This window comes from Furipterus horrens, unplaced genomic scaffold (assembly GCF_987537825.1).
Source record: "Furipterus horrens unplaced genomic scaffold, mFurHor1.1.pri manual_scaffold_11, whole genome shotgun sequence".
NCBI classification, from domain to species: domain Eukaryota; kingdom Metazoa; phylum Chordata; class Mammalia; order Chiroptera; family Furipteridae; genus Furipterus; species Furipterus horrens.
In genome coordinates this window covers 11,104,089-11,125,881 of record NW_028327181.1, presented here as the reverse complement: position 1 = coordinate 11,125,881, position 21,793 = coordinate 11,104,089, and the positions used below count along the sequence as shown (strand labels likewise).

At 53.9% G+C, this 21,793-nt stretch overlaps 1 protein-coding gene across 1 annotated transcript; it reads right to left on the bottom strand.

Moving 5' to 3' along the window:
* Window positions 1-2,105: 2,105 nt before the first annotated feature.
* FOXN4 (forkhead box N4) lies at window positions 2,106-21,218 on the bottom strand. The gene is made up of 9 exons (XM_090291580.1): window positions 21,133-21,218; window positions 10,368-10,513; window positions 8,300-8,424; window positions 8,084-8,194; window positions 7,655-7,782; window positions 6,923-7,019; window positions 5,685-5,892; window positions 3,621-4,013; window positions 2,106-2,477 (listed from the first exon to the last, which is right to left on the bottom strand). The coding sequence occupies exons 1-9, from the start codon at window positions 21,216-21,218 to the stop codon at window positions 2,218-2,220; spliced, it is 1,554 nt and encodes a 517-aa protein (XP_090147706.1). The 3' UTR covers window positions 2,106-2,217.
* Between the last annotated feature and the right edge of the window lie 575 nt (window positions 21,219-21,793).

Below are 21,793 nucleotides of genomic sequence, written 5' to 3'. Positions count from 1 at the left end.
GCCCCTGGGGCCAAGCTGAGAAGGGGGTGCAGGGGTGAAAAAGGCAGCCTGGGGTGCTGCAAGCATCCTCTCCCCGCCTTCTGCCTGGTCCCCACTGCGGGCCCCTGTGTGGCACTTCCTGATGCCACCCCAGCCCCATCATCCCAGCCCCTTTCTTACTTGCTGTCACATGGGAGGCTGCAAGCTGCTTCCTGGGCACGCTGGAGTTAGACTCCTAACTACTGCACCCTTTTGCTGTTATCTTGGGTGGCAGGTCACCTGCTTAAAACCTCTGAGGCTCAGTTTCTTCATTTGCAAACGGGAGGGATCAGTAATGACACACCTGGCAGGGTTGGAAGGAGGACTGATGAGCTAATTCACGGCAGCGGCTGGATAGCGCCTGGTGCTGTAAAGGGGCAACTGCTCACACCTGCCGCCTGCGTGGGCCCCGCCTGCCACTGAGCTCCGGCTCTGGAGCCTGGCGCAATGCGCTCGGTCCTGCCTCTTCCGTTGACCCGGAGTCCTACCCAACCTCTGAGCCTCCGCGTCCTAAGCAGTGAACAGGAGTCACATCCCTGCCTGAGATCAGGCCTGTCAGGAGCCTGGCGCCGAGGGACAGTGCATGGAACCTGTGCTAATTGTTAATGACAAACTCCTCCCAGTTTGTGGCACGATGGGAACTTGGCATCAGGAGACCTAGATTCAGTGTGGCTGTGGTGTCGCCTATCTGGGCCTCAGTTTCCCCATCTGTGAGGGATGGCGTTGTCCTTCCCACCCACACCTCCCTCGGAGCCACAGTGCTGCCGTTCAGCCTTTATTGACAGAACACAGTCACTCAACACTACGCTTACATAGTCTCGGCGCCACCCGGACACAGGGTCTTCATTAACAACGACTCCAACTTCTTAACTTATCGGGGGTCAGGTCACACACAGCAGCTGAGCAGTGCTGGTCAGACAGGCAGTCCTGGGCTGTGTCTGAAGAGAGTGATGCTGGGCAGAAAGTTCCAGAACTAGGAAGAACTTGAAGATGGTTCTTCAACACAGGGCTGAACACCAGATCTCCCTGGTGGTTGGCTGGCTAATTAGAAAAGTCTGGCTCTAGGGTTGGGGAACTCTCATCCGCAGGAACCCTTAGACACATCCAGCTGGCCAAGAGGGGACAGCGGGACAAGCCGCTGCTGAGTGTCTCAGCCTCAGCTCAGCTGGAAGATCCCGAATTACGTTCTCGTTTCCCCTGTCCGCTCGCCTGGCCCCCCTCCAGCCCGGCTGTCCACAGAGCCTGCCACTTGGAAAGTCGGTAATTGGCAACAAGAGGAAAAAAAAGCATTGAAACGGTCCCGGGACAATGAAATAGGCAACACGTGCCACTGAACGCTCTGCACTGCGGCCGCGTCAGCCCCCAGGCACGGCGCGGGGCAAGCTTTACGTGGTTCACAGTTCGCGTGCTCTCCGGAGGGGCGTCTTCAGGGCCAGAATGAAAAGCCCCCTCCCTATTCTGCATTTCTATCCGATTTGCCCTTAGAAAGCCCCTGGGACTTGGAACTACAGCACCTCCCTTCTGAGGCCCACATGGGGAGAGGTTTGAATCATGAGAACAGTTAGAAAACTATCTGATCCCTAATTTTTAAAAACAAGATGTTTCACAGTATCAAAAGTGCTTGTTTGTTCTAAAAAGCAGCCCGGGGCTGCAAAGAGGATTAAGAGCCAGCTGGAGATGTGACTCATGGATAATCGAGGCGTTAGGATTGCCGGGATGCAGAGACAAGACTGCGGGCTGGATTTGAAGAGGTGGTTTGCTTGGGCTCCAATAAATATAAATAAATGTACACAAGGTCATAGGGGCCAGCGTGGCCCCGGAATCTGCTCTATGAACTTCTAAGAGACTACAGCAGAAGCGGGCTGGGAGGCCGGTGGGGCAGGCGCCCATTTCAGAGTTCAGCCTGTTCCCGTCCAGGAGAAGTTAGACAGGTTGCCAGCTCCATGCTGGGCCTCAGGGCCTGTCCACTAGAGACGGAGGCGGATGTTTCAGCCAAGAAGAATAAGTTAAAGGGCCTTCCTTCCCACCAGGGTGTTTCCAGGGTGCACCAAGTGGGCTGCAGGTCATGGAGGGGGCCCAGCAGGGAAGCGGGCTGGAGGCCTCCCATCTCAGGTCTGCAGGGAGGTCAGGATGCTTGTCTGCTGTCCTCTGTCCTTCTGACCTGGGAGGCTCCACAGGCTTCCCATGGAGGCCGTCAGCTCAAAGCAGGGCTATGGGCTTGTTCCCTGGGGCACCCAGGTACTGAGAGGAGGAGGTGGCGGCTGGCGTGGCCACACTGTCTGGGGTTGGGTACGCGGTGTACAGACCCGTCACCTGCAAGTCTGGGAAGGGCTGATCACTGCTACCAGAGACGGTGCTCAGGCCCGAGGCCCCCAGCTCACAGCCCAGGGGGGAGTCTCCGAAGGCCCCCAGCGTATCCAGGCTGAAGCCCTCGTCCTTCATCTCCTCCCAGAGGTTCCCTTTCAAAGACAAAAGCATTTAGGTGAGCTGGCTTCATGTCAAAGAGACCCAAGTTCGAATCCCCTCTTTGGGAGGACGCCAAGACCACATGTGGGATTTAAAGTCACACATTGCAGAGAGGGCAGGGGCTGGGTGGAGGTGGGCAAAGATGGGTCAATGGGGACATCTGTGATAGTGTCAACAATAAAAACAGTTAAAAAATAAAATTAGAAAATAAATGAAGTCACATGTTGCAGGACAACAGCTTGGAGGAGGCAGACTCCAGCCCCAGCCCCTCACCTGCCCACTGGGTGGCCTTGGGGATGTCACTTCCATCTCAGAGCCTTGGGCTCCCCAGGACGAAGTGGAGGTGACCTGAGAGCCCACCCCCAACACTTACACTAGGGGATGTGTGGAAGGCACTCAGCTCTCCTTAAGTGGTACCATCATGGTCAAAGCCAGAGGACAAACAACAATTTTCCTCTCTTTGTCAGTTAACACAGTATCCCAGGGGGAAGAGCAGGAGGTTCAAACATACCCATTTCACAGCAATAGCTAACCTACTACCTTGCTGACTGACCAACCTGTTAACTTGTTCATTTTCCCCACTGGACATGCCTTGAGGGCAGAGGCTATTGGCTGGCACATAGGAGCTGCACCCATGTTAGTGAATGGATGAATCACGAGCCTTCGCTGAAACCTGAACGTCCCTCCCTCATTCATCCATTCACTTGTTCCCGTGTGTCAGGCAGAACGGGTCACTGTAGCCTGGCATGAGGTTGGCACACGCCAGTTGAAGCATTACGACGTTTGGGGTCAGACGGACCTGGGTGGAAATCCTGGCTCAGCCACTTACTAGCCAGGTGACCTTAGGCCTCCTTGTCACCTCAGTTTCCTCCTTGGCAGAATGGGGATATGGAACGGCAGAGGCCCACGGGACTGCTGGAGGATGAGCTAGGACACTGCCTGTGAAATGCCCAACGAAACGCCTGGTATACAGTAAGCGCTCATTGAAGGCTTGATGTCATTTGTGATTGGGAAGTGTTTGTTGAAGGAGTGAGCTGGGGGGTAAATGCTGACAGCAGCGTCTGTCTTTCTGCCCCCACCCCCAGCTCTTCCCCTCCCCACTCCGTTCCCATCACCCGCTCCTCCTGCAGCCTCACCCTGCAGAGCGAAGTCCATGATGCTGGGGTCCAGGGCGTCCACCTCGGTGCTCATGTCGGTGCTGATGTTGACGAAGTCCGCGGGCGCCCTTCCCATGGCGGGGTGGGGGAGGGGGCTGGGGCTCAGGTCCGGCAGGGCGTGTAGGGGCGGGGTCTGGGCCGGGGCGGGGGAGTCTGGGGCAAGCTGTGCCTGGGGCTGAACCTGGTGGTGCAGGGGGACTGACTGCAGGGACAGGGTCATCAGAGGCTGGGGCGGGAGCTGGGAGACGGCCAGGCAGCCATGGGCCATGGCCACCGTGGTGGCGTGGGTCAGCACGGGGGCCTCAGGCTCCCCCCGTTTGCCGGGACGTCGGCAGCTTTCTGGCCGGTCCGAGATCAGCTTGTCCAGCTCCTCTGCAGGCAAGAGGGAGAGGTCACTTAGAAGCCGCTGGACAGTTTCAGGGCTCCAGCCCAGGCCTGGGTTCCAATTCCAGCATTGCCACCTGTGTGGCTTTCGCAAGCCTTTTGGCCTCTGTGAACCTGAGTCTCCTCATCTAAGAGGCGGCATCATAGACCACGGCAGTGCAATGCAATCGCACATTGCGTAGGGGCTCTGAGGAAAGAGGGAGCCTCGGGTAATGTCACCGGCTCCTCTCGTGGGGACAGTGCCTCACAGGACCATCCTGTAACTCTAGGACTTCCCTCGAACCTCATAGCAGCCCTACAGGAGGGAGTTAAGGCAGGGGTTACACCTCCCACACACACCCGGGACCCCTGCTACTAAGGGGACATTAGGAAGTGCTTCTGTGGGCTCAGCTGGACCCTCCTTCCTGCTGTTGGGGACACAACAAGGCTGACATTACTCTTCACTTATTTTTGGTTGTCGGCTTGTTATCTCGTCGACTGTAACACATTTTGAGAGCAGACCAGGAGGGTCCCAAGATCCATTTGAGTTGCACCCATTTTAGAAACGAGAACACTTAGAATCTAGGAGTGGAAGTGGCCTGCCCGAGTTGTCATACTTTGTGTCAGAGGTGGCCCTGGGTCTCAAGCCAGACCCCAGAGCTCTCTGTGGGGTGGGAACCATTGTCTCCTGCTGTGGTCGCTCTCGCCGCCACACTGAACTGTTCGTCTCTGAGCCCGCCCCTCACCCCCCCCACCCCCACCCCGGGCTTCACACCCACACCATGAGCAGGCCACCAGCCTCGGACCAGGACAGGAATTCATTCCCAAGGCTGGGAGGAGGTAGCCTCTCCTTTCCCGTTCTCCATTCATGGGCCACTTGTATGTCCTCCCCTTTACATCTGTTGATTTTTAAAAATGCAGATGCAATAGTTTTTCTAATAAAAAGTAATTCACACACAGGGTAGATGATTTGGAAAATACAGAAGCGTGTGAAGAATCTAAAAATTACCAGTAAAGATATATATGTGTGTGTGTTATATATCAAAATCTTCCCTCTGTTCAAAGTAAAGATTTTGGTATATTTCTTCTAGTTTCTCTGTCTCTCTCTTTATATTTAGACAGATAAAGTAATATAGATGTGTGTATATGTACACATACATACAACTATAGATGTGAGTGTGGATAGATACGTATGTGTGTGTTTATATGTACACATACATACTATCTCTGATTTCTTCAGCCTAAATTGCCAGAAGTAGAATCACCAGCTCAATGAACGGGTACAGTGTGTGGGGTTTCGATCTGTTAGTTTGCCCGGGAAAAGTTGAACGAATTACATTCCCACCCCCTGTACACGCAGGTGCCTGTTTCTCCACACCCCAGCCCACCCTGGCTGTCATTATTTTGTAAATCTGTGCCCTGTGTGAGGAGAGGTGAGAAAGCAGTGTTCTCCCCCCGTGGTTTAATTCAGCGTTTCTGAGTGAGAAACTAGGGGCTGCTTAGTAAGGTTCAGCAGCTCTTCATGCTTCTGACCAGGCCCCTCCGCTGGCCAGACGCAGGGGAGCGTGGGGACGGGAGGTGTAGTTCACAGGGGGACGGGGGACAATGTCCCTGCCACGGTAGCTGGGACCGCTGCTGGCGGGGATGTGGGGGGTTGTTAGCGTGGGGCCCAGGCCTCACCAGGGTTGGCCATGCTCCGGTGGATGGCGGCGAGGTCCTTCCTCTTCCACTTGTGCATCTCCTCCTCCATCTTGTCGATGCGCGCCAGGTTCAGGGCCCACAGGCAGCCCTTGCGTGAGGACCCGCTCATCTTGTTCTCCACCTTCTCAAAGCACTTGTTTAGGGACAGGTTGTGCCGTACTGAGTTCTTCCAGCCGTCGGGCGCCGTCTGTGGGGAGAAACGGGCATGTGGGGGAGCCCTTCAGAGATCCCCCCTATAAACCCTTCCTTCTTCCCCACGGGGAATCACAAACTCACTGGTGGCAGGGATTAAATGACAATGTCCAACACTGAACCTTGAGTTGGGAAGACGAGAGAGAGTGGTGGGGACTGTGGCAAACTGGAAGGCCTCTGCCCTGATTAAAGGGGCAGCTACAGTTCAACTCCAGCCTTTGGTTACTACACGAGAGCAAGGCCCAGAGCTGCTGGATTTCCCACTTTCTCTCCAACACAGGAAGCAAGCGAGCAAGATGATACTAATATATGAATTGGTCAAGTGTATAAATGTCAGTTATTTTTAAATGCCTTTACTTTATTGTTAGGTAATTTGATACTTTAATGTACCTCATACCCTACCCTATTCTCTCTCTGCTCTCCCCCCATCTCCCCTCCCCTCCCTTCCTCTGACCCCAATACCACTATGCTATAATATTTCTGCTAAGGACATTGTCCAGGCTAGGGACCCCACAGCTGGGTACCCTCTGACCTCCTGCTCCTTTGCTTGCTTTGATGCCAACAAGGATAACATTACTGATGGCCAATCATATGCCAGGAACTGCAGGCCCATTACATGCAGAATCCTCCCTAACTTGCCAGTTGGGTATTATTCTCCTCCATCTTCCAGATGAGGAAACTGAGGCTCAGAAAGGCAAAGGCTGTCACCAGGTCTGTGTTTTGCATCATTACATTTTACCGAGTCTGTGCTGAATAACTAGGTGGACCCCACTACCCTTCGCCCCCGGGACACCTAGTGAGCTCCTCTTCATCCCTCAGAGCCCAGCTCAAATACCCACTTCTCGTACTGGGTTGTTTGGCTCATGTCTGTGTGAGCACGCATGTGCAAGCAGCCTTATGCCAGGTCTACAGCCGTAACTGGGGGCCTAAAAGGCTGGCGTAGGTTGGCCTAGGGACGTTTCTGGGTCTGACAGGGTTAGAGGAAGGTCAGAGCAGCTCTAGCACCCTGGGCTGTGGCTCCTCACCTTGAAGTAGGGGAAGTGCTCTTTCATGAAGCTGTAGATCTCACTCACAGGCAGGCTGCCAGTCTTGCTGTTCTTTAGGGCCATGGCGATCAGACAGCTGGTGCAAAGGGTGGGCGGGCCAGGCATGAAGGAGTTGTCTCAAGCTGACAGCCAAGGTTACCTCTGCCAGGAAGCCTGCCCTGCTTGCCCCCACTGGTACCAGCCCCTACACTCATAAAGTGTTAACTATACATACCTCTTCATGGCCCTAGGTCTTCCCTGGCCCCTGCCCTTTTCCTTAACCCTGAGCTCCGCCATTGGTATCAATTTGAGAAACCTCATCTTTTCCTCTCTTTTCCCCTTTCCCCTTAATTAATATCTATGGCCTTTAGATTTTAACTAGGCTATTTACCTCTCTCACCCCAAAATCATGTGAGGCACACAATACTACTATTTTGAAGACTTTAGATGTCAGAGGGAACTGAAGCTCAGAGAGGCCAAGCCACTTCCCCAAGGCCACACAGCTTGTGAGTGATAGTGTAGCCCTGGGCTCAGTTCTGGAGTGGATTCTCATATCTGGGGGTTGACCGCTCACATGATTGTCCTGTCGTATCCCACTTGGGGGTTCCCCAGTCCCTCGAACCTTCCCCTTGGAAGTCTGGGCCACCACATTCAGCTGTCTGAGGTGCCCTAAAGGCATCCTTCCCCTTCTCCTCCTCGAGCCCCCTCATCCCGGCCCACCCTGGACCTCACCTGTATGAGTAGATGGGCTTGGGGTAGTGTTTGGGGTGCAGTTCTTGAGATGAGTGCACAGCCATGCGGGGCTGGGGGTAGGGAGGTCGTGCCCCAAACGGGGAGCCATACAGGCCCACAGGAGGGCACTTCCCACAGGCAGGGATGGGGCACAGGTAGCAGAGAGAGAGAAGGTGAGAGAGGGCATCAGTCACTCACAATAACCCCACCCCCACCCCAGTCAAGAAAAGCAGATGAGGTGTGGGGTTTACAACCGAGGAGACCACCTTGTTTCTACCCACAGTGGGGCTGGAGGGAGAACTGAATGAGGGACTCCGCGACATGGGCTCATGGAGAATGTTTTCCCCATGTTCCGGGTGAGTAAACTGAGGCTCAGGGAGGTCCCAGGCCAGCCAAAGTCAGGGGTGTCTGCCTCCGAGCCCCTGGTACCTGCTGGCCGCCTGGGGGGAGTGGGAACTGCAGTGGGGGAGCTGGAGGATACATCTGCAGGGGGTCCTGCAGGCTGGAGGAGGGCCGGCCCCCCACGGGGAACTGGTTCATCTGCTGGGCAGGGAGAGGAGGAGACAAAGGGTGAGGGCGACAGAAGAGACCCCAGGCCTGCAGGACACCCCCCGGTCTCTCCCCAGTCCACGCAGCAGCACTTACGCTGGCTCTGTGACTGGCTGGGAGGCCCAGGCCCAGCACGCCGGGGGGCGCCACGCCCGCCGGGCCGTGAAGCAGGGGGCCTGGGGTGGCCCCCACGTGCAGGTCAGCCATCCCAGCCAAGGAACCTGCAAGAGGGGAACAGATGCCGCTGAGCTGGAGGCGCTGTGGCCGTGGGCACCTCTGGAGAATAGAGCCACGCCACGGCGTTGGGGCCAGGCACGGAGCAGGTGCTGGGCAAATCGCTTCCCTTGGATGTAGTTATGGAGAACGGGTTCCTCCTGGCTGTATGACCTTGAACCAGCCTCAGTGTCCCCATCTGTACAATGGGGCTCCTGACCTATAAAGCTGCTGTGAGGGTTCATGAGATAATATCTATAAAGTGCTTAGCACATTGCTGCACACGTGATAATGTCTTAGTAAGTATGAGTCACAGATAATAATCATGGAAATGATGTAATGAATACCTCGGTTTCTGTCCTTCATGAAGCTAAAACATTCAATTGATGGATCGCTTTTTCTCCTCCAGAGCGTGCCTCGGTTCCCCAGTGCCTCTAGGTTTAGGCCCACATGCTTTTGTGCCTGCCTTCCCCCTTGCCAAGCCCTGCTCCTCTGCCAAGGGTTAGCTGGGGAATGGCAGGTGGACACACACCCCCCCCATGCTGTGCTGAGCCCGTGACAGACATTGCTAATTGATGACGGATTGGCAACGCATCGGCCTGGTTTCAGGCAGCCACCTGCAGTCAGGCAAAGCTGACCCGCAGGCTGATCCTGCTCTGGGCTCTCTCTCCCAGGGAGCCTTGTGGGGCCCTCAGCTCTCCTCTGAGTGCTGGCTGCCACCGGGGCTCCTCCTCTGTGTCTTGGTCTGGCTGCTTGGTCCTTCTCTCTCTGACCAGACCCCCTCAGCTCCATGAGAACGGGGATCACATCTTATATGACTCAGTGCTCCAAATGCATAGTGACAGGCACACAGGAGGCGTGTGGCATCACAGTGAAGGAAGGATGTGCCTTATATCACAGTTACCTTTTATTGAACACCTACTGTGTGCCAGATACTTTCTGCACTGAATGCTCACAGCACCCCATAAGGACAGTCCTGTTATCCTTTCATCTCAGATGAGGGAACAGGTCTGAGGGAACAGGCCCTGGGTCACACAACTGTCCCCTCAGGGGTGCTGGATCACACGATGACAAACTATAGCCAGCAGGCCAAATCTGGCCCGCAGCATGTTTTTGTAAATAAAGTTTTATTAAAACACAACCACACCCATTTATTTACAGATTGTCCATGGCTGGTTTTGCACAGCAATGGCCGTGTGACCTATAGAATCTAAAATATTTACTATCTGGTCCTTTTTGGAAAAAGCTTGCTGACCTCTGCTACAGGTGTTTTGGCCAAGAACAATTTGTCCATTGAAAGAAATACTCCTGGATGCTCATTTTTCCACTATTAATACTTGCAATGCACTGGGATGGTTGCTTTTGTTGACTGTGTTTGCTCAGCACTTTCTGGGTGTCCAGGCATTTAACCCACTTGCTGTAACTGCACCCAGCTGCTATTTATTGAGAGCACCTGCCGTGGGCCAGGCCCTGTGCTCCGCACTTTGCATGTATTCTCTTCATCTCCTGATCAAGGGGTCAGTAAACGTCTATAAGGGGTCAGAGAGCAAATATTTTAGACTTTGCTGGCCTTATGGTTTTTGTCTTCTTGGTTTTGTTTTTTTTTTTACAACCCTTGAAAAATGTAAAGACCATTCTTCACATGAAGGCTGTACAAAAAGAGGCTGTGAACTTCATTTGGCCTGTGGGCCGTAGTTTTCAGATTGCTGGTCAGGGTGCGTCTGTCTATTCTACACTGAAACCATAGCTCACCCGGGGCCTGGCACACCGTGGTGAGCGGAAGAATGAACCGCATCCCTCTGAGGAAGACAGAACTAGTCACCTACGACAGCTGTAGAGACAGGCCCAGGGAGAGGGGCTGGCCATGGCCACACAGTGGCTGGGTGGCATTTTAGGTATCACCCCTCTCCTGTACCACCCTCATGCTGTCCCACCTTGCCCCTGAGCCTACCTGGGTGTGGGTGGGGCGCACTGGGGCCGCCCAGGTCCACGCGGCCACTTGCCATCTGCTGTAGCCGAGGTACGTCCACAGCTGTGAGCCAGGACAGTGACTGCAGGTCCCCAGGAAGGTCCTCATCGCTGGTGGAGGCCAGGAGCCTGCAGGGAGGGGCAGGAGCTCGGGAGGGGTGGGGAGCTCAGGCCAGCTCCCGGGGTCTCCCCTACCTCTGGAGCCTCCCCCTTAGCCCCTCACCTCCCTAAGCTACCCTTACCCTCCAATCTGCCCATCCTGGTCCCAGGATCCTCCCCTGGGCAGCCAGATCACACATCCTCAAATCATTCCTTCGTTCACTCTTTAAATACATGTTCCTTAGCCCCTACCCCAAAATAATAAACACTAATGTTTGTTGAACATTTACTATGTGCCAAGTACCATATCAGAGGTTTTAACCCATTTATCCCCAGTTAATCCATAAGGTAGGTACTAGCAGTATTCCCATTTTACAGATGGGAAAACTGAGGCACTGGGCTCAGTGTTCAGAAAGCATAGTCCCATTCAATCCCCAGAGTGACCCTGAGAGGTAGGATATGCCCACATCCCCCTTTTGCATATGGGGAAACTGAGGCTCAGAGCACCGAGCCACTTGGCCAAGGCCACATGGAACAGGAAGTTGTGGGGCTGGAACCCAGCCCACATGCCTGAATCCCAGGCTCTTCATGGTGACCTCAGGCAGCCCCTGGAGGCTCCGTTTAGGACCCATGCCCCCCAGTGCTTAATAGATGCATGAGCAAAACCATGGCTTTCCGTGGAAGGAAAAAGGCTGCCCACTGAGGATGCCAGACAGGTACCCCAATTAGCGAGAGCACCGGGCCCCCCAACAACATCTTGTCCAGGTTAGTGGGGTTGCAAACCGGCCCGGAGCCCACGCCAAACACCACCACGCCTGCCCCCCTGCAGACCAGGGGTTTCTGCCCCAAGGCCCATGGTCCAAACTCTAAGCCCCAAGTTTCAGAAGTAGAGGCCTCAGGGCCTCGCAGAGCCGGGAGGGAGCGAGAGAAAGAGGAGATGCAGCCTCTGGTTTCTCGGGCATGCGAGTGACTGTAGACCCACAGAGGGGCGGTAGCCGCTATCCTCCTGCCGTCACGGGCCACCTCAGCCTGGTGGTCTTGCGCCTCTCCCTTCCTTGTCTCTCTGCCCCTCCTTCCCACCTCTCCTGCTCTATTTCTCCTTGTGTTTAGGGCCACAATTAGCGTTGCCATGGCCACTGCTGCTCACTTGTTGCATGGCCTGGGCCCTCAGCCCACCAAGCTGGCATCAGGTGACCGTCCAGCTGTCCCGGTGATTGGCTGCCTCGGAGGAAAACAGGGCCTGGGAACGATTTGAAAACTCGGCCTGCCCACGGCAGTGGCAGCAGTTGGCTCCGGCTGCTGTCCCCGCCGCGGCCCATTGTGTGACAAACGACTGTTGCCCCTGTGGCACGTGGCCCCCATTGTCCTGGGGTCGCAATGCAATTGTTTCTGCAGCACCCCCCAGCCGGCTGCTGTCCCTTCCTCCCACTTGTAACTCATCTGGCTGAGTGACAGCCACAGCCCAGGACCGTGTGATGCCATCTGTCCCCTCGGGCCCGTGGAGACCATGGAGTGAAGCTGACGGGGAGCCTGGTGTGCCACCCACTGCCAGGACTGCCTGCCTGGTCCCACCCGCCCCTCTTCACCCTGAGGCCAGCCAACCTCCCAGTGTCCAGTGGTTCGAGCCCCACTCCCGCTCAGTAATCTGTCATAGCTCCCACTGCCCTCCCCTCTCTGCCTGGCACTGAGGCCACACACATGAGTGGAGTTGAGCCCCTGCTGGCAGGTTTCTCAAGGTGGGGGCCCCTCCAGAGCCTCAGGTGGTGGTGGGGTGACCTGCAAACAAACCAGGTTTCTGGGTACCACGGTTGACCAGAATCTCTGGTGGCAGGGAATCTCACAGGCTGTGGGCTCTGGGCTCTAACCCGGGTCTCCACTTACTTGTGTGCCCTTGGGCCACTGACTTAACCTCTCTGAGCCTCAGTTGTTCATTCGTGAAATGGGAATAAGGATAGTTCCCGTCTCATAAGGTGATGTGAGGATTCAGTGTGTTATTGCATGTCAAACACTTGGAACACTGTTTGACTTAGTGTCATTAATGGTTATATCAATATTAATTTTGATGATAATCTCAGTCAGGTCCTCAGGGGATTGGAAGAACTTGGAAGGTTTGGGGTCTGGGTCACATACACCTACCGCTGCTGCTGCTACCATGAGTGACTTCCATTTCTTGAGTGCCTCTTGTCTGCCTAATGTCCCCAGGTGGGCAAGGGCTGCACCCCTGGGTCTTGGGGGCCCCCCAGGTATGGCAGGGAGGAGGCCAGGACAGGGGCAGAGTCCACGGCTGGGTGCAGGTGGCCCCAGGAGCTCCTGATGCTGAAGCACCCCCTGAAGGAGGAGCCATAGCCCTAGAGCCCAGCAAAGGGCTGGGCATAGAGTGGGTGATCAGTAAGTCCTCACGGTTAGACAAACACAGTCCCAAGCTTTCCAGATGCCCCACCCCCACCCGCCCCAGGGACAGGCGAGGTGAAAGCCTGAGGACAAAGCTTGGGGTGGGCGAGCCCCTGGTGGGTTGCCAGGCCTGAGCTCCAGTGGGTTACGTGTTTGGTCTCACGTCAAACTCACAAGAGCTTGATCAGGCGGCTATTTGCTAGCATGACTGCCTTTGCATTTGCCAGATGGAGTCACTGAGGCCAGGGAGGAAACAGGTTTGTCTAGGGTACCCCAGCCTCAGTTTCCTCATCTGTAGAATGGGGGTTATCACAGCCCCGCTGCCCTTGCCCTGCCCCACAAGGAATGGTTGGAGATACATGCTCTGTGAATTTTAGAAAATCCTAGCACTGTGCCAGCCAATAAGTAGCCACTAGCCACATATATGACAGACACAGTTACTGCATCACACCAGCCACATGTCAGGTGCTCAGTGGCCACGCATGGCCAGTGGCTGCCACAGTGGACGTGCCACAAGTTCTACTAGGTGGCAGTGCTCGGGAACATTCTTTTCAGTCTTAATGAAAAAACCTGTGGTGTTTCTACATCGCCTTATAACAAGTATAAATCTGATTTAGGTTTGGAGATTTCAAGAGCTGATTTCATGGACTTCTGAGTTTTAGTACGTTTCCTTATAAACGATTTCCCCAGCCCACCCCTACCTGGGAGGAAGGCCCAGGGAATGGTTCTGTAAAACGGGAGCTGGTTACTGAGGCAATGCACGAAGTAGTGAGCTCTCTGTCCCAGGAGCATTCAAGAAGGAGCCGAGGGACCTGTCAGGCCCCTCTTGAGTGAAAGATGAGTCCAAACAGCCCCCAAGGACCCCTTTCACACAAAGACCCTGGGATTGATGGCAGTAGGGTACAGGTAAAGCCCCTAATTGCATTTCCAAAGTTTTGTCCTGGGCAAGCTCCTTTCCCTCTCTGGGCCTCAGTTTCCCCATCTATAAAGCAGTGGGGGCAGAGTCAGGGCACCACCGATGCTAGGGCTCTAAGAAAGCAGAGTAGCACAGTGGTTAGAATCAGGCATGAACCCCAAGGCAGGTGGGCCTGAACTCTTCCCAGCTGTGGGACCTGGGGCAGGTAACTCACCTTCCCTGGGCCTCAGTTTCCCCATGTAAAAAATGGGAACAATAATAGCACCTACACTAAATTCAGCACCTGGTCTTTTGCTGAAAAAGCAGGTTAAACTATTAGTTCAGGGTTTCGGAAATGACCCCTGATAATGCATCTTTCTCAGACTAAGTGGGGGATTTGTCACCGACAGGAGGGTCCTCATCAGTGAATGGAGAGCTTTTGGGGCAAAAAGAAAATAAAAAGACCTCTCTGGCACTTCAGAGTCTCCTCCTGGATTCAGTAGTTCACCCACAGCTCCCCCACTCCATACTGGGAGGGGGGGGCACTTCTTTTCAAAGCTCAGCCATATCTATCTTTTCCTTATTCTCTCTCTCTCTCTCTCTCACACACACACACACCACACACACCATAGGGATCTTTTCCTTATTCACACACACACACACACAACACACATACAGACTCACACAAACACACACCCCCTAGGGGACACCGCCACCCCCTTTCACAGACAGGAAAGATGGGCCTGAGCCAGGTGAAAGTGCTTCTGCAGGCCCCTGGCAGTGGCCCCAGGTACCTGCCATATCACCTCCCACCTGCCCTCTCTAGGCCTCAATACCCCCATCTGTGGGGCTCCCCCTGGGACCCCCAGCCTGCAGGGCTGCCCCAGCTGGGGACTGTAGAAGTGGGCAGCCCACCTTTGCCAGAAAATGGGGGGAAGCTGAAGGGTACTACCCCATCCTGAAAGGGTTGAAGCACGAAGTGGCCGGGGTGGGGGGTGGGGGGTGCAGAGCCTGGCTGGGAGCGAGGTGGTACCCTGGGAAAATCAACACTGGAACAACACCGTCGCCAGTGTCATGGTCCAGCCAGCCTTTCCCGAGTGCTTCCTGCATGCTTATCACCACGTGTGCTTCCTGTGCGCCCTTGCCAGTTTTGCTCAGAAGGCTCTGGGCTCATGAGAAGGCCCAGACCCTCCACAATGCCCCATGTGGGCCTATCCCTACTGGGCAGCCCAGGTCACGTCCCCCTCACTGCTCTGCGGCATTTCAGTGCGGTGGCTATGAGCGCGGGCTCTGGGGTCAGCCAGGCCTGGGTTTGAATCCCACACGCCACTCCGTAGCTGTGAGCCCTGCCTGCCAGCACCTGTGTCTCTGAGCCTCAGCTTATTCCTCTGTGAAGTGGAGATGCTAATGCCTACCCCCATCTCACAGGCCGTTTGTTATAAGGGTGGAATGACACAGTGCAGGCGAGTGCCCAGCTCATCACGTCATTGCAAACATCCTCCGAAGAGGAGGGACGCGGCATCAAGTGGCCTCCACGGGGATGGTGACCGGCAGAGTGTCTGACGCTCAGTAAGCATCTGCGTCATTCCACAAATAGTTCCTGGACATCTACTTGCCAGACCCTGGTCTGGGAAGTAGACAACACTCCTGTCCAAGAAGATCCTTTCCTAACTGACCTAGGAATGCAGAGGAGGGAGAACCACCCCGGGGCCTGCCCACCTTCCTGCGCGTCCTCTTAGTTCTGCACCTTCTTCATCTCCCGACAGCCTGGTGGGGTGCTCCTTATCATACCCATTTCACAGATGGGGTTGCTGAGGCCCAGAGAGGGGAGGAGATGCCCCTCAGCCACACAGCATGTCAGCACAGGAGCTGGGATTTCAGCCACCCACCCTGGAGCCTCTTCACTCCGTCACTCTGCCCATTTGGCTGAAATAAGACTAGCTGTGGGCAGGAAGGGCAAACCATCACCATACTATTTTTCGCAGAATCTGCTACGTGCCTCCATGGTGGCAGAGCCATGGTAAGGGGACCTTGTGGTGGCCCTGGGCAAAGTGAGACACCCCTGGAATCCACAGCTGCCATCCTACACTGACTGGGATACCAACCTGCTGTTAATTAACAATGTCCTTCACCAGTCATGTTGCTGGAGGGAAGGAAGATGAGGCAGGGGAGCAGGGCTAGAGGGGTGAGCCCAGGGAGACCTGGATTCCAGTCCTGCTCCACTCCTAATGGTGGTGGGGGGTGGTCCTTGGGCAGGCGACTCAGTACCTTTGAGCCTCCGTTACCTGCTGTGCAGAATAGAGGTGATAACAGGGCCTGCTTCTTGGTTCAGAGTAAGTAAACCATGGGAACTGCAGTGTTTGGCTCAAGTGCTAGAGCAATGGGGACATCAGAACCTGTGTCTGTCCTTTAAACCAATCAGGGGAGTCAGAGTCTGGCTCCATGCCATGATATGGTCCTTGGCTATCTCCTCCCCTCCACTTCCTTCCTGTTCTCTCCACTCTCACAAACCTGTTCATCTTTTCATTCCTCAAACATTCTGAGTTCTCTTTGCACATGCTGTCTGTTCCTTCTGCCTGAAATGCTGTTCCATGTACTCATTCATGGCTGGCTTTTTCTCATGCTTCTGGTCTCCTCCTCTGAGAGGCTCTTCCTGGCCACCCCCCAACCCCAGTGGTCCTTCGTATTGCAGTGAGGTATTCATTTATACTTGTCTTCACTCTTTCACTTCAGGAGGGCAGGGATGGGGGGCCCTCTGGTTTGTTCAGCACACAGAACAAGGCCTGGAAGCCTCTGGCATTGATTACATACATACCTGTTGGAGTAGAAGAGGGAAGAAGGATTCCCCATCCCAACTCCAACATATCTTCCATTCCTCAATCTCTTTCCATTTTCTGCCCAGATTAGCTACCACTGCCCCCAGGAAGCCCTCCCAGACAAGTCCAGCATCTCCCAGTCTTTCATCCCCTAGAATGATTTGTGCTATTAGTGTCTACGCAAAGCATAAACTCCCAAGGTCGCCCATTAATTTTACTCCTGGAAGGCAGAGATAACTTTTTCTTACACCCGAATACAGACTCAGAATGACAGTCCAGACTTTGTCTTTCATGTGACAAATACTTGTCCACCCAAGGTGAACCGACCCCACGGCCACTGCCCTGTTTGCAAAGGAGAAATGCAATGGCGTACTTGCAAAGGAGCTTGGCAGGTGCCTACGCAGGGCCACTCGTATTTGTGGATGGGTTACCATTTCTGTGGGCATTTCTGCCTTCATAGCTCAAGTTTAGAGACCACATTGAGCCCTTTATTTCATATCTTAGGGTTCCTTGAAGTTGATGTAGAAATTGAGCAGTGGAAGGAACATCTCTTTGGGGCTCAAATCCCATCTCAACCCCTTTGTAGCTGTGGGACCTTGGACAAGTCACTTCGCCTCTCTGCACCTCGGTTTTCCCATCTGTAGAATGCATTAATAAGAACGATTCCTCCTACAGAGGACAGATAAGCTGTAAGACAGGGCCCAGCATATAGCAGGTGCTCAAACCACGGTTCTTTCTTCCTTCCCACTGCGTCCTCTCCTCTTGCCTTGCACGGTCACTGGGAGGGGTTTGGCCAGAAAGTCTTGTCACTGGAGGGTCAGATAACCACCCTGGCAGTGAGGAGGCACATCTGGCTCTTCCTGCGATGTCACTGCCATCGGGTTACAAGAGGAAGTTCCTTCTCCAGATGTGGTTAGTAAGAAACTGTTACATCACCACAGACTGGTCTTGTTTCTAATCCAGCCTGTACACAAAAGGGATTAAGTATTTCACGGGGTGTTTATTTGGCTAACATATCTTTTGTAACTGTTTCCAGGAAAAAGAAAATCAACAGTAAGTTAGCAAGCTCAGAAATTCCCAACAGGGCCATGAGTGAACAGAAAGTGATGTGATTATATTGGAATTTGGAAAAGAGAATCTTCCCTTTCTAGAATTTGGCTTAGGGCTGTGTGTGCGTGTGTGCGTGTGTGTGTGTGTGTGTACATGTTTCTGGGGGTGGCACCACAACACCCCAAAGAAGAGCTAGACCGCAAGAAGGCTGCCTCTCTTCCTTGCTCACTGTGTAGACTGAGGAGCTATTCTGGCCTCGTGAGGGTGAAGGATTGTAAGGATGTTGGGACAGACACCACCCCTGACATATGGAGCCCCGACACCCCCCTCTACAAGGAGGTTACAACTAATGGGCGGAGCCACGCTGACAAGGGGGTTAAACCACGCCCATGCACAGCTCAAGGGGAGGCTTGGAGGAAAAGCAGGTGGTGTGTATCTGCCTGTCCTGTTCCATGCGACAGGATTTTGTCATCACTTGAGCATATAGCCCCTGCCCCCGCATTTCCGTGGACATGTTATATCTCACGTGACATCCACCCAACCATCCACCCACCCAATAAATATATTCTCTACCGAGTACCCCACACTGTGGCTCACAGATGAGAAGACCACCATCCAGAGAAGAGAAGGGGTTTTGCCCAAGGTCACCTAATTTCTTAGAGGAGGGATGGAGGGTCTGGCACAAGGACTGTGAGGAGAACCACTGAGCTGCATGGCCCTGGGGGAAGGTGAGGTTCCGAGGTGCCAGGAGCCAGCCTTCTCTCGCCTCTCTGGGACTGAGTCTCCCAATTTGTAAAAGGAGGTTATTGGACTTGATGCCTAGAATCAATTCCAGAAGTTAAGGCAGGTGGTTAAAATCTGCAGTTCAGCCCCTTCCCGAATGTGTGCCTTTGGGCAGGTCCTGGCTTGAGTCACTGCATCATTGTCTATACACTGGGGCAGTGCCAGCACCTAACCCACAGCTGCCACCAGAAAGATGACATGGGACGATGCACCTGCTGAGGAGCTTAGCAGGTGCCTGGCACACAGTAGGTGCTTAATGCCTCTATTTCTGAGCACTTCTAAGAGGGGACTTCCCTCTGAGCCTTTGACACAGGGGAAAGCAGGTTCCCGTGCTGAGCACGAGCCGTTTGCCGTTGCCGTTGCCCGGAGGTCAGGGCTGCCCCACCCCCTGGCCCCAGCCGCAGTGTTGCAGGCGGGGACACTGCTGCCAATTTGCTGTCCAGGCCCAGCCACTGACTCCTGACAGCTCCCCGGGGACAGGGCAGCCACCTCCAGCTGCTGCCCACTACCCCACCTCCCAGAACAGTCATTGAAAGTTAACGGCCAAAACCGGTCTCTGGGGATGGAGGCGCAGGCGGCTGCGTGGAGAGCTGCGTGGGGGCTGGAGCCAGGCTGGACCGGCAGCCTGAGTGGTCCTTGGGAGCCGTTCTCAGAGGCGTCGGGGGTGGAGGGGACGAGAAGCCCTTAAACTTCTCCGGGGCTGTGATGCAGGGAGCAAAAGGAGATTGGTTGCAGGGCAGTGGTTGCTGCCTGATCATAAAAACGTCCCTCCAAGAGCTCTGTCCCAGGCCTGGCTAAACACTTTTTCTAGATGGAGGCTCAGAATCCTCCCAATAACCTGCAAATTGGATTCTCTCATTGTTCCATTGCACAGATGAAGAAACTGAGGAACAGAGAGGGACAGTGACTTATCCAGGGTCACACAGCTGGGAGGTGGCAGGGCAATTTAATTCTGTTCCAGCTCCTGTGCTTCTTGCCAATGGGGCAGGGGGGGTGGCAGCCACAATACTCTCTGGGTGCAGTTGCCTCAGGTACAAATTCTCACTTAACCCATACCTAGCTGAATCATCTTGTGAAACCATTCAATCTGGTTGAGGCTTGGTTTCCTCATCTGCCACATGGGCACAATAGTGCTACTCTGATAGGTGGTTATGACACAGGTGAGGCAGGTAATAAAGGGTGAAGAAACCACCAGTTATGATGATGATGATGTTATTCTGCCTTCTGGGGATGCTAGCTGTTTAACACAAGGGAACAATCTTGAATCCATGTGAATAAGAGAGGCTGGGCACCCATTTTCCCAGGATAATACAACTGGCAAGTAGCAGAGTCAGAAATTGTTATTTAACCCTAATAACATCTCCATGTAGTGGGTGCCATTTCTACCCACATTTTATGGATGAGGAAACTGAGGCTCAGAGAGTTCCACAGAGCCAGAGAAGCTGTCCCCACTCCACTTGCCATCACTTAAACCCTTTCAGCACTGGAAGGAAACCCAGAGGTCTTTGGTTATATGATCTTGGAAAGAGCCATTTCATTTCTTTGAGCCTCAGTTTCCCCACCTGTACAAGAGGACTTGTCAGAACAGCCTCCCAGGCTGAGGTGAGGGGCTGGCACACAGTAGGTGCTCACAAATTGCCTTGGGCCCGGGGTGCCAGCTCCACACACAGCAGGTTCTCAGCAAATATTTGTCTGAGTTTGTGCCTTATCAGGGGTCTCAGAAGGCAGCCTCGCTCTAACTGAGGTCTGTCTGCAGTCTTCCCCACAGGGCACTGGCAGGGGATGGGGGTGGGTGTGTGAGGCGACAGCCTGCTCTTCTCAGACCAGCCCCTAGCCTGTCCTCACCCATCAGTGGAGCTGTTCCCCTCAACCCACGGGCACCGTGCTTGCCGTGGAGTGGGGCTGGGAACCATGCCAGGCCTCCCGGGGCTCAAGCGAGAGAGGCTGGGAGGTGCCTCCAGGTCCTGCCTTTTTTCTTCTAACTGCTCCCATTTGCTGTGGCACCTTAGACAAGTCCCTTCTCCTCTCTAGGCCTCAGTTTCCCCATCAGTAAGTAGAAGGGGGCTGGACTAGCTGACCCAGGGCCTTTCTAGGTCTGAGGTTTGAAGACAAAAAGGTGAAGACCCCACCACCACCCACCCACCCACTTGTATTTCACTTCATTCTGTCTCAAGAAGTCATTAATTTGCCTCAGTCCCCATCTAATTTATTCCTCAATACATGAGACCTAGAAGAGACCTTAAGACCACCTAATTCAAGAGCATCATTTAACTGATGAGGAAATGAGGCCCAGAGAGGGGAAGAGACTTGCTCAAAGCCATACAGCCAGGCTTAGAACCCAGGAATGCACCCAAGAAGGATGGAAGCCAAACCCCCCCCCAAGTTTTGGGGGGCATTTCCTAGGGCACTATTAGGGCCACTGGAAGGGAAGCAATAGCTGCTTTTGTCATATTGACATTCACCAGGATGCCATGCCTCCAACTCAGGACAGGACTTCTCTTGGAAAGGACAAAAGACTGCAGGCATTTAGTGAACCCACTGCCCTAGGCTGCAAGCTGGACACCCTCAGAGAGACCATCTTTGAGATCAAGACTTCCTAGCTCACCTACAAAACCGCAGAATTTAATGTAACAGTAGTTGTCAGAAGCCATAAACAGCACATATCCACTTTAAACAATTATAAATCTACTGTTTGTTATTGTTGAAGCCCTCACCTGTATTCCTGTGCAGAAGGGTGGTGATTTTGCCCGGAGTTTCGAATAAGTCCTGACATTACGGATGAGATGTCACTTTCTATCATCTCCTCGGAGAAAAGACAAGCAGAAAACAAAGCTGCCATGAGCAACGATGTGGACAGGGCAGAAGCCCACAGTTTTCCCACAATTCAGAAGGACGGAGCTCAAACAACCAACAGTATACTTTAAAAAGAAAAAAGAAAAGAAAAGAAAGAAAGAAAAAACGTACTAGAGGATTCCTGGGCGTCACAGGTCACTTTCCCAGGGCAATTGTACAGGGTTTTAGAAGCGAATGAAGAGAAAGGAATGAAATTCCAAGTTCTTTCGAACTAATGGGGGAAGGGCAGAGGAAGAATCTAGAATCTAAATGTCAAGGTTTGGAAAATGCCGACTCACAAAACAGAAACCAGAAAAACGTGATTCCCTTCCAAGCCTAATGTTTTCAACCGCGGCTCAGTTTTGATCATTTTAAAAATAAAAGGCAAAAGGGGACAGCTTGATGTGTTGTGCCTGTTTCTCTGGGGGAGCCAAATTCCCACTTGCAAAAGGGATGATCCTGGCGTGGCTCCCGCCCTGGAAATGCCTTCAGAAATGCCACATGCCCTTGTCGGAAAACCAGTCCAGCCCCCACCCCACGGCT

Bases quoted from the DNA above. Each gene is read 5' to 3' on its own strand.
- FOXN4 (XM_090291580.1), bottom strand. From the start codon at position 21,218: ATGATAGAAAGTGACATCTCATCCGTAATGTCAGGACTTATTCGAAAC. The intron at 5,893-6,922 runs GTGAGGAGCCAC...TTCTCCCCACAG, and splicing joins AGCACTTCCCCTACTTCAAG to ACGGCGCCCGACGGCTGGAA. The intron at 4,014-5,684 runs GTGAGGCCTGGG...TCTTGCCTGCAG, and splicing joins CCGGAGCATGGCCAACCCTG to AGGAGCTGGACAAGCTGATC.